The sequence below is a fragment of the Heterodontus francisci genome, chromosome 32 (genome assembly GCF_036365525.1).
Source record: "Heterodontus francisci isolate sHetFra1 chromosome 32, sHetFra1.hap1, whole genome shotgun sequence".
Lineage (NCBI taxonomy): Eukaryota > Metazoa > Chordata > Chondrichthyes > Heterodontiformes > Heterodontidae > Heterodontus > Heterodontus francisci.
In genome coordinates this window covers 8,242,831-8,256,277 of record NC_090402.1, presented here as the reverse complement: position 1 = coordinate 8,256,277, position 13,447 = coordinate 8,242,831, and the positions used below count along the sequence as shown (strand labels likewise).

The window sequence follows — 13,447 nt, the reverse complement described above, 5'->3', positions numbered from 1 at the left end:
CTCTCAGTGACAGGGCAACCATTTCTGATTGCTTTCAGATGGCCTCTGTGCACTAGCCATATAATTCACAGACTAACAGAGACACAAGAGTTAGTCTAGCATTAAACAATGGTTTTGAAGTATTGTGATACCTTGTTCTCTGGTCTTGCTTGCTTTTGCCGTTGTTCCTTGGGATCGTCTGTTTTACCATTTGATTTATCAACTGATGGGTCTGTGCTGGCTCCATTGATTTCAGTCATTACTCCTCCCTCTGGCTTGAGTGCACCATAAGGCGAGCTTCGCTGAGATGAAGTTGCAGATGAACCTTGGGAATCAGCACTCAGTTCGACTCCACTGTCAGGCTGACTTGCCTTGAAACTCTACAAGATAAAGTAGCAGAATAATTAAGGATGTCTGAGCATACACCAAACACAAATTATGCAGCTGATATACAAAATATATTTATACCCAGTGTCACTGTACTGACACACATTTTAATATATTTGCCGTGCCATCTTTCTTCAAAAGGTGAAGTGGCGAGGGCAAGTTATGGTTTTGAGCCACGGACTGCACACAAGCATTACCAATGTTGCTCTAAAATCACCCGATGGAGGGACAAATTCTGTGGCAGGATGTATAACATCTGATAGTCTGTCAGAAAAAATCCTTACTGAGTGATATTTCAAAACAGAATCCAGTGCTCGTTAGACCGCATGTCGGCTCTGGAGCTGCAGATGGACTCACTTTGGAGCATCCGCGATGCTGAGGAGGTCGTGGATAGCACGTTTAGTGAATTGGTCACACCGCAGATTAGGATTGCTGAGGGAGAAAGGGAATGGGTGACCAAAAGGCAGAGAAAGAGCAGGAAGGCAGCACAGGTGTCCCCTGCGGTCATCTCCCTCCACAACAGGTATACCGTTTTGGATACTGTTGAGGGAGATGGCTCACCAGGGGAAGGCAGCAGTAGCCAGGTCCATGGCTGGCTCTGCTGTTCAGAAGGGCGGGAAAAAGAGTGGAAGGGCGATAGTCATAGGGGATTCGATTGTAAGGGGAGTAGATAGGCGGTTCTGTGGTCGAAAACGAGACTCCCGAATGGTATGTTGCCTCCCAGGTGCACGGGTCAGGGATGTCTCACATCGGCTGCAGAACATTCTGAAGGGGGAGGGTGAACAGCCAGTTGTCGTTGTGCACATAGGCACCAATGATATAGGTAAAACACGGGATGAGGTCCTACAAGCAGAATTTAGGGAGTTAGGAGCCAAGTTAAAAAGTAGGACCTCAGAGGTAGTAATCTCAGGGTTGCTACCAGTGCCACGTGATAGTCAGAGTAGAAATGAAAGAATAGTCAGGATGAATGCGTGGCTTGAGAGATGGTGCAGGAGGGAGGGGTTCAGATTTTTGGGACATTGGGACCAGTTCTGGGGGAGGTGGGACTATTACAAATTGGACAGTCTACACCTGGGCCGGACTGGAACCAATGTCCTTGGGGGTGCTTTTGCTAACGCTGTTGGGGAGGGTTTAAACTAATGTGGCAGGGGGATGGGAACCAAATGAGGTCAGTGGAGAGTAAGGATGTAGTAACTAAAGCCTGTAAGGAACTAGATAATGAAGTCAGCGTGACTAAGAGAAAGAGTAGGCAGGGAGCAGATGATGAAAGCAAAGGGACTGGTGGTCTGAGGTGTATTTGTTTTAATGCAAGAAGTGCAGTAGGTAAGGTAGATGAACTTAGGGCTTGGATTAGTACCTGGGAGTATGATGTTATTGCTATTACTGAGACTTGGTTAAGGGAAGGGCATGATTGGCAACTAAATATCCCAGGATACCGATGCTTCAGGCAGGATAGAGAGGGAGGTAAAAGGGGTGGAGGAGTTGCATTACTGGTCAAAGAGGATATCACAGCTGTGCTGAAGGAAGGCACTATGGAGGACTCGAGCTGTGAGGCAATATGGGCAGAACTCAGAAATAGGAAGGGTGCGGTACCAATGTTGGGGCTGTACTACAGGCCTCCCAACAGCGAGCGTGAGATAGAGGTACAAATATGTAAACAGATTATGGAAAGCTGTAGGAGCAACAGGGTGGTGGTGATAGGAGATTTTAATTTTCCCAACATTGACTGGGATTCACTTAATGTTAGAGGTCTAGATGGAGCAGAATTTGTAAGGAGCATCCAGGAGGGTTTTCTAGAGCAGTATGTAAATAGTCCAACTCGGGAAGGGGCCATACTGGACCTGGTGTTGGAAAATGAGCCGGGCCAGTTGGCTGACGTTTCAGTAGGGATCAGTAGGGATCACTTTGGGAATAGTGATCACAATTCCGTAAGTTTTAGAATACTCATGGACAAAGACGAGAGTGGTCCTAAAGGAAGAGTGCTAAATTGGGGGAAGGCCAACTATACCAAAATTCGGCAGGAGCTGGGGAATGTAGATTGGGAGCAGCTGTTTGAAGGTAAATCCACTTTTGATATGTGGGAGGATTTTAAAGAGAGGTTGATTGGCGTGCAGGAGAGACATGTTCCTGTGAAAATGAGGGGTAGAAATGGCAAGATTAGGGAACCATGGATGACAGGTGAAATTGTGAGACTAGCTAAGAGGAAAAAGGAAGCACACATCAGGTCTAGGCGGCTGAAGAAAGACGAAGCTTTGAAAGAATATCGGGATTGTAGGCGCAATCCGAAACGAGGAATTAAGAGGGCTAAAAGGGGTCATGAAATATCTTTAGCAAACAGGGTTAAGGAAAATCCCAAAGCCTTTTAATCATATATAAGGAGCAAGAGGGTAACTAGAGAAAGGATTGGCCCACTCAAGGACAAAGGAGGAAAGTTATGCGTGGAGTCAGAGAAAATGGGTGAGATTCTAAACGAGTACTTTGCATCGGTATTCACCGAGGAGAGGGACATGACGGATGTTGAGGTTAGGGACAGATGTTTGATTACTCTAGGTCAAGTCGGCATAAGGAGGGAGGAAGTGTTGGGTATTCTAAAAGGCATTAAGGTGGACAAGTCCCCAGGTCCGGATGGGATCTATCCCAGGTTACTGTGGGAAGCGAGAGAGGAAATAGTTGGGGCCTTAACAGATATCTTTGCAACATCCTTAAACACGGGTGAGGTCCTGGAGGACTGGAGAATTGCTAATGTTGTCCCCTTTCTTAAGAAGGGTAGCAGGGAAAATCCAGGTAATTATAGACCGGTGAGCCTGACGTCAGTGGTAGGGAAGCTGCTGGAGAAGATACTGAGGGATAGGATCTATTCCCATCTGGAAGAAAATGGGCTTATCAGTGATAGGCAACATGGTTTTGTGCAGGGAAGGTCATGTCTTACCAACTTAATAGAATTCTTTGAGGAAGTGACAAAGTTGATTGATGAGGGAAGGGCTGTAGATGTCATATACATGTAAGGCGTTTGATAAGGTTCCCCATGGTAGGCTGATGGAGAAAGTGAAGGCGCATGGGGTCCAAGGTGTACTAGCTAGATGGATAAAGAACTGGCTGGGCAACAGGAGACAGGGAGTAGCAGTGGAAGGGAGTTTCTCAAAATGGAGACGTGTGACCAGTGGTGTTCCACAGGGATCCGTGCTGGGACCACTGTTGTTTGTGATATACATAAATGATTTGGAGGAAAGTATAGGTGGTCTGATTAGCAAGTTTGCAGACGACACTAAGATTGGTGGAGTAGCAGATACTGAAGGGGACTGTCAGAGAATACAGCAGAATATAGATAGACTGGAGAGTTGGGCAGAGAAATGGCAGATGGAGTTCAATCAGGGCAAATGCGAGGTGATGCATTTTGGAAGATCCAATTCAAGAGTGAACTATACAGTAAATGGAAAAGTCCTGGGGAAAATTGATGTACAGAGAGATTTGGGTGTTCAGGTCCATTGTTCCCTGAAGGTGGCAACGCAGGTCAATAGAGTGGTCAAGAAAGCATACGGCATGCTTTCCTTCATCGGACGGGGTATTGAGTACAAGAGTTGGCAGGTCATGTTACAGTTGTATAGGACTTTGGTTCGGCCACATTTGGAATACTGCGTGCAGTTCTGGTCGCCACATTACCAAAAGGATGTGGATGCTTTGGAGAGGGTGCAGAGGAGGTTCACCAGGATGTTGCCTGGTATGGAGGGCGCTAGCTATGAAGAGAGGTTGAGTAGATTAGGATTATTTTCATTAGAAAGACGGAGGTTGAGGGGGGACCTGATTGAGGTGTACAAAATCATGAGAGGTATAGACAGGGTGGATAGCAAGAAGCTTTTTCCCCAGAGTGGGGGATTCAATTACAAGGGGACACGAGTTCAAAGTGAAAGGGGAAAAGTTTAGGGGGGATATGCGTGGAAAGTTCTTTACGCAGAGGGTGCATGGAACGCATTACCAGCGGAGGTGGTAGACTCAGGCACGATAGCGTCTTTTAAGATGTATCTAGACAGATACATGAATGGGCAGGAAGTAAAGAGATACAGACCCTTAGAAAATAAGCGACAGGTTTAGATAGAGGATTTGGATCGGCGTAGGCTTGGAGGGCCGAAGGGCCTGTTCCTGTGCTGTAATTTTTTTTGTTCTTTGTTCTGCTCTGCACAGAGACACTCTGTGGCCCACAATACAGCCATCAACTTCTTATTTTTCCCCAGGATGTTTACAATTCTGGCAAAGCTGCATTTATATGTAGCCTAAACTGGGTACGGGTGGCTGGTTTTGTTACCCAAGGGACATTAGCAAAGCAGTTGAGTACTTACAACTATCTGGCAACTTCTACAGTCACTTTTCTGATATCAACACACATGGGGTGGCTATTTGGCACTGAGATGAGGAGAAATTTCTTCACGCAGAGGATTGTGAAACTTTGGAATTCTCTACCCTGGAGGGGTGTGAATGCCCAGTCGTTGAGTATATTCAAGACAAAGATCAACAGATTTTGAACACTAAGGGAATCAAGTGATATGGGGATAGGGCGGGAAAGTGGAGTTGAGGTATATCAGCTATGATCTTATTGAATGGCGGAGCTGTGTGGCCTACTCCCGCTCCTATTCCCTGTGTTTTTAAATGAACAGATTTAGTGAATTCAATTTGTCATAATAAGATTTCAAAACTCAAGCTCTGACTTGTGCTTGTCCATACCACTCTACTGCATGCCCTGGTATTAAATCCAAAATTAAATTAAGCAAAAACCTCCTGGATCATCACAAACAATACTCTGTAAAATACAGTGTTCTCAGCTATTTTAAATGGCTTTTTCATAATCTGATTATAGAAGCTGAGCAATTTACGAATGTACCTCAGTGCAAGTAGATTCGGACCCTGTAAACGAATTCAAAGGTTTCACCCAAGTGTCACTGCTGGCAGGCTGAACAGGAACAGCTGTTTAAAGAAACAAACCAGCAGTTTCAGAATGATCGTTCATGACATTAGGCAGAAAAAAAAAAACAAAACCAACTTTGCAAACCTACATAACCTTAACTGCAATGATGGATCAATTTAACTGTATAAACATAATGACTGATTAGTAGTTTAAATGTTTTAATGTATGCAAAATTAATTAACATATATAATCTTTACTAAAGATCAAGATCTGAACTGCCAGTTGCCATTACATTTTTCACTAACTGATCACAAAGTGCTTGCTCAGTCTCGCACAAATGGGTTATCTGTGATTGGCTGCAGAAGTGGACAATCATACTTGGTGTGTAATTTATAAAAAGCAACGAACAGCAAATTCACACATGGCCCCCTTTGCACATAAACATAGCATAGCTGGTGTACGTTACTGGAGGCATGTAGATTATCAAGCCAATTATTCTCTTTAGTTGGTATATCAGTGCATCTTTCTCCTCATATCCCTTTCCTTGAGTACAATGATGGAAGGGTCAGAAGGATCTATTGTAGCATCATTTATACCAACATAATGAAGTTAGGTTTTATATCCATCTACATGCAATATTGTGTAAAACCAAATTTCTCCAGCCCCCAACCCTTCTATAAGTTTCTTGAATGGCTGAGTCTCTGTAACAAGCTGGAAACATTCAGCAGCAGGTCTGGCAGCATCTGTGGGGAGAGAGAGTTAACGTCTCAGGTCTGTGGCCTTTTATCAAAACTGGAAGAAGTGAGGAGATCATTGTCCTGAAACACTGTTTCTCTCACCACAGATGCTGCCTGACCTGCTGTGTGATTCCAGCACTTTCCATTCAGATTTCCAGCATCTGCAATATTTTGCTTTCATCTCTGAAACAAGCCACAAATTGCAAGGAAGTTTGCTGCCAGCCAGACTTTGCACGGATTCTACACTGGTAACCATCTTACTCGCACTGGAGTTCTCCCAGATCTCTGTTCCTAGGCTGCTGGATGTGGCCTGTCCCTTGGAGAAGGAGCTTTCCTCTGTCTGTTCAGTGAGTACGTTGGAAAGCTGATGCTTTTTAACAAATCGAGGAGGAATCTTGGACGAAGATGTCCAGCTTTTTTCATTCCGGTTTTTCCCAGGCGCCTGCAAGCAAAAAAGGCTGAGAAACTTTAGCTCCATTAAATTTTTTTTTTAAGTAATCCAACATTCCCTCCATCACACACAAAATTAAACCATACCTCTTTATAGAAACCGTTCACCAGTAAGATGGAGAAACACGTTCCCTCCCAAGGAGGAAAAATATTGCGCTTCCTTCTGCTTCCCCCAAGTGTTTTTCAAAAATAACATCCACCATGAATGATTCTGCTGACCGCATTTTAACTCTCACCAAGTCCCATTCTCCCATATCCCCTATGCTCGCTAGCCAGTATTGACTCGCAGTCCACCAATGCCTCAACTTTAAAACTACTATCCTCCTGTTTAAATCCCTTCATGGGCTCGCCCCTCTCCATTTCTGTAACCTTCTGCAGTCCTACATCCCTCTGAGATCTTTCCATTCCTCCAACTCTGGCCTCTTGTGCACCCCCAATTTGCTTTTCTCCTTCTTTGGCTGCTGTGCCTTCAGCTGTTTAGACCCCAAACTCTGGAATTTCCTCCCTAAACCTCTTCACCTCTCTCTCCTCCTTTAAGATGTTCCTCAAAACCTACCTTCTCCATCAAGCATTTGGTCACCTATCTCAATACCTCGCTACATAGCATAGTATCTAAGTTTGTCTGATAATGCTCCTATGAAGCACCTGGGGACATTGCACTATGTTAAAGGTGCTATATAAATACAAGTTGTTGCTGCTGTATAGAACAAAGAACAAAGAAAATTACAATACAGGAACAGGCCCTTCGGCCCTCCAAGCCTGCGCCGATCCAGATCCTCTATCTAAACATGTCGCCTATTTTCTAAGGGTCTGTATCTCTTTGCTTCCTGCCCATTCATGTATCTGTCTAGATACATCTTAAAAGACGCTATCGTGCCCGCGTCTACCACCTCCGCTGGCAACGCGTTCCAGGCACCCACCACCCTCTGCGTAAAGAACTTTCCAGGTATATCCCCCCTAAACATTTCCCCTCTCACTTTGAACTCGTGACCCCTAGTAATTGAATCCCCCACTCTGGGAAAAAGCTTCTTGCTATCCAACCTGTCTATACCTCTCATGATTTTGTACACCTCAATCAGGTCCCCCCTCAACCTCCATCTTTCTAATGAAAATAATCCTAATCTACTCAACCGCTCTTCATAGCTAGCGCCCTCCATACCAGGCAACATCCTGGTGAACCTCCTCTGCACCCTCTCCAAAGCATCTACATCCTTTTGGTAATGTGGCGACCAGAACTGCACGCAGTATTCCAGATGTGGCCGAACCAAAGTCTTATACAACTGTAACATGACCTGCCAACCCTTGTACTCAATACCCCGTCCGATGAAGGAAAGCATGCCGTATGCTTTCTTGACCACTCTATTGACCTGCGTTGCCACCTTCAGGGAACAATGGACCTGAACACCCAAATCTCTCTGTACATCAATTTTCCCCAGGACTTTTCCATTTATTGTATAGTTCACTCTTGAATTGGATCTTCCAAAATGCATCACCTCGCATTTGCCCTGATTGAACTCTATCTGCCATTTCTCTGCCCAACTCTCCAATTTAAGCCCATTGAATAAAGAGGAAAGAAATAACATTCTTACAAAAACACTGCTGCAACAATGGTGTTGTGTCACATGCCCCTCAAATATAAAATTGACAACCACTGTCTCAGTTAGTAACACCACACACGGCGACAGAGGACTGCTTCTCTTACAGTAGCTAACTGACGCTGAATTTAGCCCACGTACCTGCAACGTCTGTTCTTTCTTCCTACGCTCTTCCTCAAGCAAACGACGGTGTTTTTTTGAGATTACCTCAGTGAACCCATCGTTCATTGTTGACACGGACTGCTGCTCCTCCACAGCTACAGCTGGGTGATCATCAATAATGACAACACCTTAAAGAAAAGAAAAAAATCATCAGAAGGCTCCACCGGTATTCCAGTTACTGCTTAGGTGACCGTGATTTTAAAAAAAACACTGCACTTTCCTCATGAACAATGACAGCATGCAGGCTTCCTTTGCTCAGCGGTGCTTTGAGCAGCAGCAGTGTGAGGTGTTAGTTGTGGCTCACTGGGTAGAAGTCTTGGCTATGTGTCAGAAAGTTGTGGGTTTGCGTGCAACTCAAGGAGACTTGGGCACATAATCCAGTGCAGTACCTTTTTTTATTCATTCACAATGTGGGAACCTTTGGCACGGCCAGCATTTATTGCCCATCCCTAATTGCCCTCAAGGTGGTGGTGGTGGTGAGCCACCTTCTAGAATGCAACTGAGTGGCTTGCTAGGCCAGACTAAGAATAGATTTTCTTCTCTAAAGGACACTAGTGAACCAGATGGGTTTTATGATAATCTGGTAGTTTCATGGCCACCATTACTGATACTATCTTTTTATTCCAGATTTTATTTATTTAATTGAATTTAAATTCACCAGCTGCTGTGGTGAGATTTGAGGCAGTGTTGCACTGTCTTTTGGATAAGATGGTACTGTTTTGAAGAGGAGGAGGGAAGCTCTCCCTGGTGTCCTGGCCAATTTTTATCTCTCAACCATCATCACTAAAACAGATAATCTAGTCACACTGCTGTTTGTGGGAGCTTGCTGTGCCTACATGCTTCCTACATTACAACAGTAACTACACTTCAAAAGTACTTCATTGCCTGTGAAGCACTTTGGAATGTCCTGAGGTCGTGAAAGGTGTTATATAAATGCAAGTTCTTTCTTTCTTTCATGCATGCTACAGTCAGTGCTTACGAGCCCCACCGGAACCTGTAAAATGAAGTTATACTTGAAGCTCAGAGTGGATCAATACTCAGGGTGGATCAATATTAGCATCAAACAAAATGAGAGCCAACCTCAAGGATACCCTTAAATCTGCCCTAAAACTCAAAGTACAATGCAAGTCTGTATCTTTAGTCCTAAGTTTGATGTCAATCATATTTGGGCAGCACAGTGGCACAATGGTTAGCACCGCAGCCTCACAGCTCCAGCGAACCGGGTTAGATTCTGGGTACTGCCTGTGCGGAGCTTGCAAGTTCTCCCTGTGACCGCATGGGTTTCCGCCGGGTGCTCCAGTTTCCTCCCACAGCCAAAGACTTGCAGGTTGATAGGTAAATTGGCCATTGTAAATTGCCCCTAGTGTAGGTAGGTGGTAGGAGAATTGAGGGAAGGTGGGGATATAGTAGGGAATATGGAATTAATGTAGGATTAGTATAAATGGATGGTTGATGGTCGGCACAGACTCGGTGGCCGAAGGGCCTGTTTCAGTGTTGTATCTCTCTATGACTCTATGAATATAAATTAATTTGTACTTACTTGCATAATTGTTTAAATCAAACTGGGCCAAAGCATCAGTCTTTTCTTTTGTCTTTTTCACACTAGGCTTTACATCCTTTTCCTTCTTTTTATTTGACGCATCCTTCATTGCGTTCTGGACAGCCACTGGGTCATGGGGAACAACTCGATCTACACAGTACACCGTGTTGACATTCCCTCCATTCACTGCTATCTGATCACACTGCTGTTCTTCTACATACCTGTTTGAGAAATGGAAAGGTCAGTTGAGTTTCAGCAGCTTCAGCAATTCACATAGAAAAGTCCATTCTGCAAGCGTCAAATTTGCACAGTGCTGTAGAACGACATTCCATCTCTTGTGGCAGTTGAGAAGGAATAAAGAAAAAAGCAAGCAGGAGAAGGAATAAAGAAAAAAGCTAGCAGTAGCGCTGCTCTGTCACACAGCTGTATTAGTCAACGGAATGACTGAAGCAGTGAATGAGGCCACATTTCGCAGCCTCTTACCCTTCAGAGTGAGGAAGAGAGCAGTGAAGAACATCACAATAAAGGAGGTTATGATTTAGGGGGGAAAAAATCAACAGAAATAGAAATTTGCAATTTCACAATAACCTTTACTTTCTTATTGAATTGAGAATTTTTGCGATTTGGATTGGATTGAAGTGGCTGAAGAGGAATGTTAAAAAGTTGCCACATCGATGTTGTTACAGGTCTTAAATCGTGCCATTCTTCTGCATCTTTTATATGTTGGCTCCATTTTCAAGCTCGTTATAGGGGGTTGTTAAGGAGAATGAACTGAAAATAGCCATTATTACTTAATGTTAATTAATTATCACAGCCACTTGGACTAGGTACCACCAAGCAAGCAAAATATTGAAGAGAGAACTGGCAAAAGACTAACCCTGCCTTATCAAACATTCACATCATTTACCTTTTGTTCCTTGATGGTTGCCCAGTTGCCTTTTCATTCCTTGGACCAGTCCCGTTAGTCTTTGGAGCTTTTCCACCATAGCCTGGGTTCGTCCTGCGGTTTTGCCTATCAATTGGCCGCTGGCTGGAGAAACTGCGTTTAGCTAACTCCTTCCTCTGTCCAAGACCACTCTCTGCCACATCTACATCAGGTGGTAGGTTGTTCTGGCATACTCTGTTCTCTCTGTCTCGCCTCTCTGTAAAGTCGCTGCTTTCAGAAGCAGTCTCCCACTCCTCGTTAGCTTGGTCAGAAGAATTTTGATTAGACAGATCCGGTGATTTATTGCCAGCAACAAGGGATGCCATTTCCTGATCATCAGTCTTTGCAGTCATATTAGATAAACCATGGTCTGCAGTAACAAGCACATCATTGTTCACCTCAGTGGTTGCGTCTTTTTCTTGTTTGAGGCGCCTGAATCTTGGAGGTTTGTCCTGTCGTGGAGGTCGTCTTCTCCTTGGGGGCATATCCATCGATCGCTCTCGTTTGGGTAGTTGGTCATCTACGGCAGAAATTCCAGAAAACAAAATTTTGTCTCCGACTCCATTCTCCTCTCCGGTATTCTCCAATGCAACTTCCAAAGGCCTGTTGAGCACTTTTGTAGATTCCTTTAGAGGTTGCCTTTTGGATAACGGCATGCATATGGGAGCATCGCCATTTAGTTGATAGGTACAATTTACCTTGAACATACCCCCTCTGTTTTGCCTTGAGGGCATTCCCCGAGTGGCAAAGCTGCGCCCTCGCCCAGGGTTGCTCAAGCGAGGAGGTAATGCCCTCTCAAACACTTTTGGGGGCCCTCGTTCATCCTCCAATTCACTAACAATTGGCCCATCGGATGGTATCCTCTTGGATCTCTTCACAGAGTCTTTGAATGTATTCTTCCCCTCTCTGTCAGAATAGGTTGGATCATTGATGCCTTCACTGCCAGCTCCTGAAACCCTCTGTCTCCGTCGCTTTGGTATATCTTCATATTCAGAACCCTCACTGCGTGTTTCGCTTGCATTTCGACGCCGGGAGGAGCATTTTTGGCTGTCTTCTAAAGGATTACTGTAATCCTTAGGATTTTGACGATTTCCTCTGCTCAAGTTATTGTAAGAACCTCTGATCTCTCCAACTCTGCCATAGAAGTCTCCTCGCCCTCTGCCCCTTCCTCGTCCTTGGCCTCTACTACTGAAGTTATGTTGATCATCATCTTCAATCCAACTTCTTCTCTGCGGTGGAGGAAAATCAACGCTGTCTTTATTCATGGGTCTTACCTCCCATGCCTTATTCTCCTTTCTTTGTGGTTTCTCTACTTCCCAATCATATTTAGCTGGAGCCACTGGTAGGGCAGTCAATTCTTTGTGTCTAACATTCAAGGATGAAATAGAAGTTTGCGATGATGAAGTCATGCCTCCATTGGTTTTCATCACCTTATTCTCAGTCTTGATCTGTTCCATCTTAGTGTGACTGTTTTTCTGAACAGATTCCAATTTTACTTTATCTGTCTCTTCACCCTTCTCAGTCTTCAGGTCTTTAAGTACTGGTTTCTTAATTGGTCCGGATCTTCTACCTGTCATTTTCCCGACAGTCTCACGACGATCAACGTGGCTTCCTTTCAGTGGCTCCCACTGGGAGGCAGGTTTAGGTTCCCTCTTTGGCAGATTATCAGTCTGCCATATTTCTGCCCTAAAACTTTTCTCCTCTCTGGTGTCTTCGTGCTCGTTAACTTTAGGGCTTGGGGCCTCTTTCTGGTGTACATAATCCCAGGTATGAGACACCAGCTCCTCAACATTTTCAGTTGGTTTCAAGGTTTCAGTGCTATCCCTCAAAAGGGACCCATTCAGCCCTACCTGCTCACTTTCAGATGTAAAGAGTTCTTTATGAAGTAACTGAGGATTTGTTTGATGCTGGAAGAGAACATCCCTCGCCAGCACAGCTGACACATTTGGGGCCACATCAGGCCTTCGGTCTTTTATTAGCTCAGTCTGAGGTTCCAAACGAACCATATTTAGCAATTTGTCTGCTGGTGCAACCCTATACTCATCTATCTGCTCATCAAATGGATCTCTCTGTATCTTCATTGTCTGCTGGGAAACGGGATCAGCCCTCACAGGTGGAGTAGGAAGCCTTTCATTCCTGTAATAAAGAAAAACAGTTGGTGCATTACAAGAAATATTGACTGTATCACAAAAAAAGGGGAGAAAAACGCAGCAGATTCTCAACTTTTCTAATTTCTCTGGAAATACAACAGTGACATTTAACAGTGTATAATTAGAACCGAAGTTTCCTGTAAGCTGCATGCGTGGCTGCACAGCAACCCGGAAGGTACTGTGCAGGCCACTCACAAATTGTCCCCTTTTAAGATACCACATAGGATAATTTAAAGGTACCCCGCATTCAAATGAACAGGCTGCGAACAAAAAGAATTTAGACGGGTCACTGATCCGAACAGTACATGTGAATGTCAAGCTTAAAGTCTTAATCACTTTCATAAATTGTTCAAATCGATTAAACAGATCAAAGTTCCTCAAAAACCTAAGTATTTCCAGAATTTTGTGTTTATAGAACAGATTGATCTACTCATTCCAATTTAAGGCTATATGAAGGCTAAGGAGAAAATACATATAGTATGTGTCAAATTTATTTAACCTTGGTCTAGAGAGATTACTATTTTCAGTCATCAGCAGCCATACACGCACACAAAATCTTGCTCAAGAGATTACTTACACTGTGGCTTACATAGTGTGGGCCTTCAGTGGGCCAGTTGTCAATCCT

General features: G+C 44.3%; 1 protein-coding gene and 1 non-coding gene across 5 annotated transcripts in view; both read right to left on the bottom strand.

Moving 5' to 3' along the window:
- prrc2b (proline-rich coiled-coil 2B) overlaps window positions 1-13,447 on the bottom strand; it is a 79,748-nt gene that overhangs the window by 24,880 nt on the left and 41,421 nt on the right. For all 4 annotated transcript variants that reach the window (XM_068012146.1, XM_068012148.1, XM_068012147.1 and 1 more), the window contains exons 16-21: window positions 10,655-12,808; window positions 9,748-9,968; window positions 8,187-8,335; window positions 6,262-6,442; window positions 5,240-5,322; window positions 132-359 (exon numbers count right to left, since the gene is read on the bottom strand). In XM_068012146.1, the coding sequence (XP_067868247.1) occupies window positions 132-359; window positions 5,240-5,322; window positions 6,262-6,442; window positions 8,187-8,335; window positions 9,748-9,968; window positions 10,655-12,808 (3,016 nt within the window). The remainder of the gene's footprint in view (window positions 1-131; window positions 360-5,239; window positions 5,323-6,261; window positions 6,443-8,186; window positions 8,336-9,747; window positions 9,969-10,654; window positions 12,809-13,447) is intronic.
- Window positions 5,773-5,858, bottom strand: LOC137347862 (small nucleolar RNA SNORD62). The gene has a single exon (XR_010969035.1). It is a non-coding gene; the product is annotated as a small nucleolar RNA SNORD62 (small nucleolar RNA).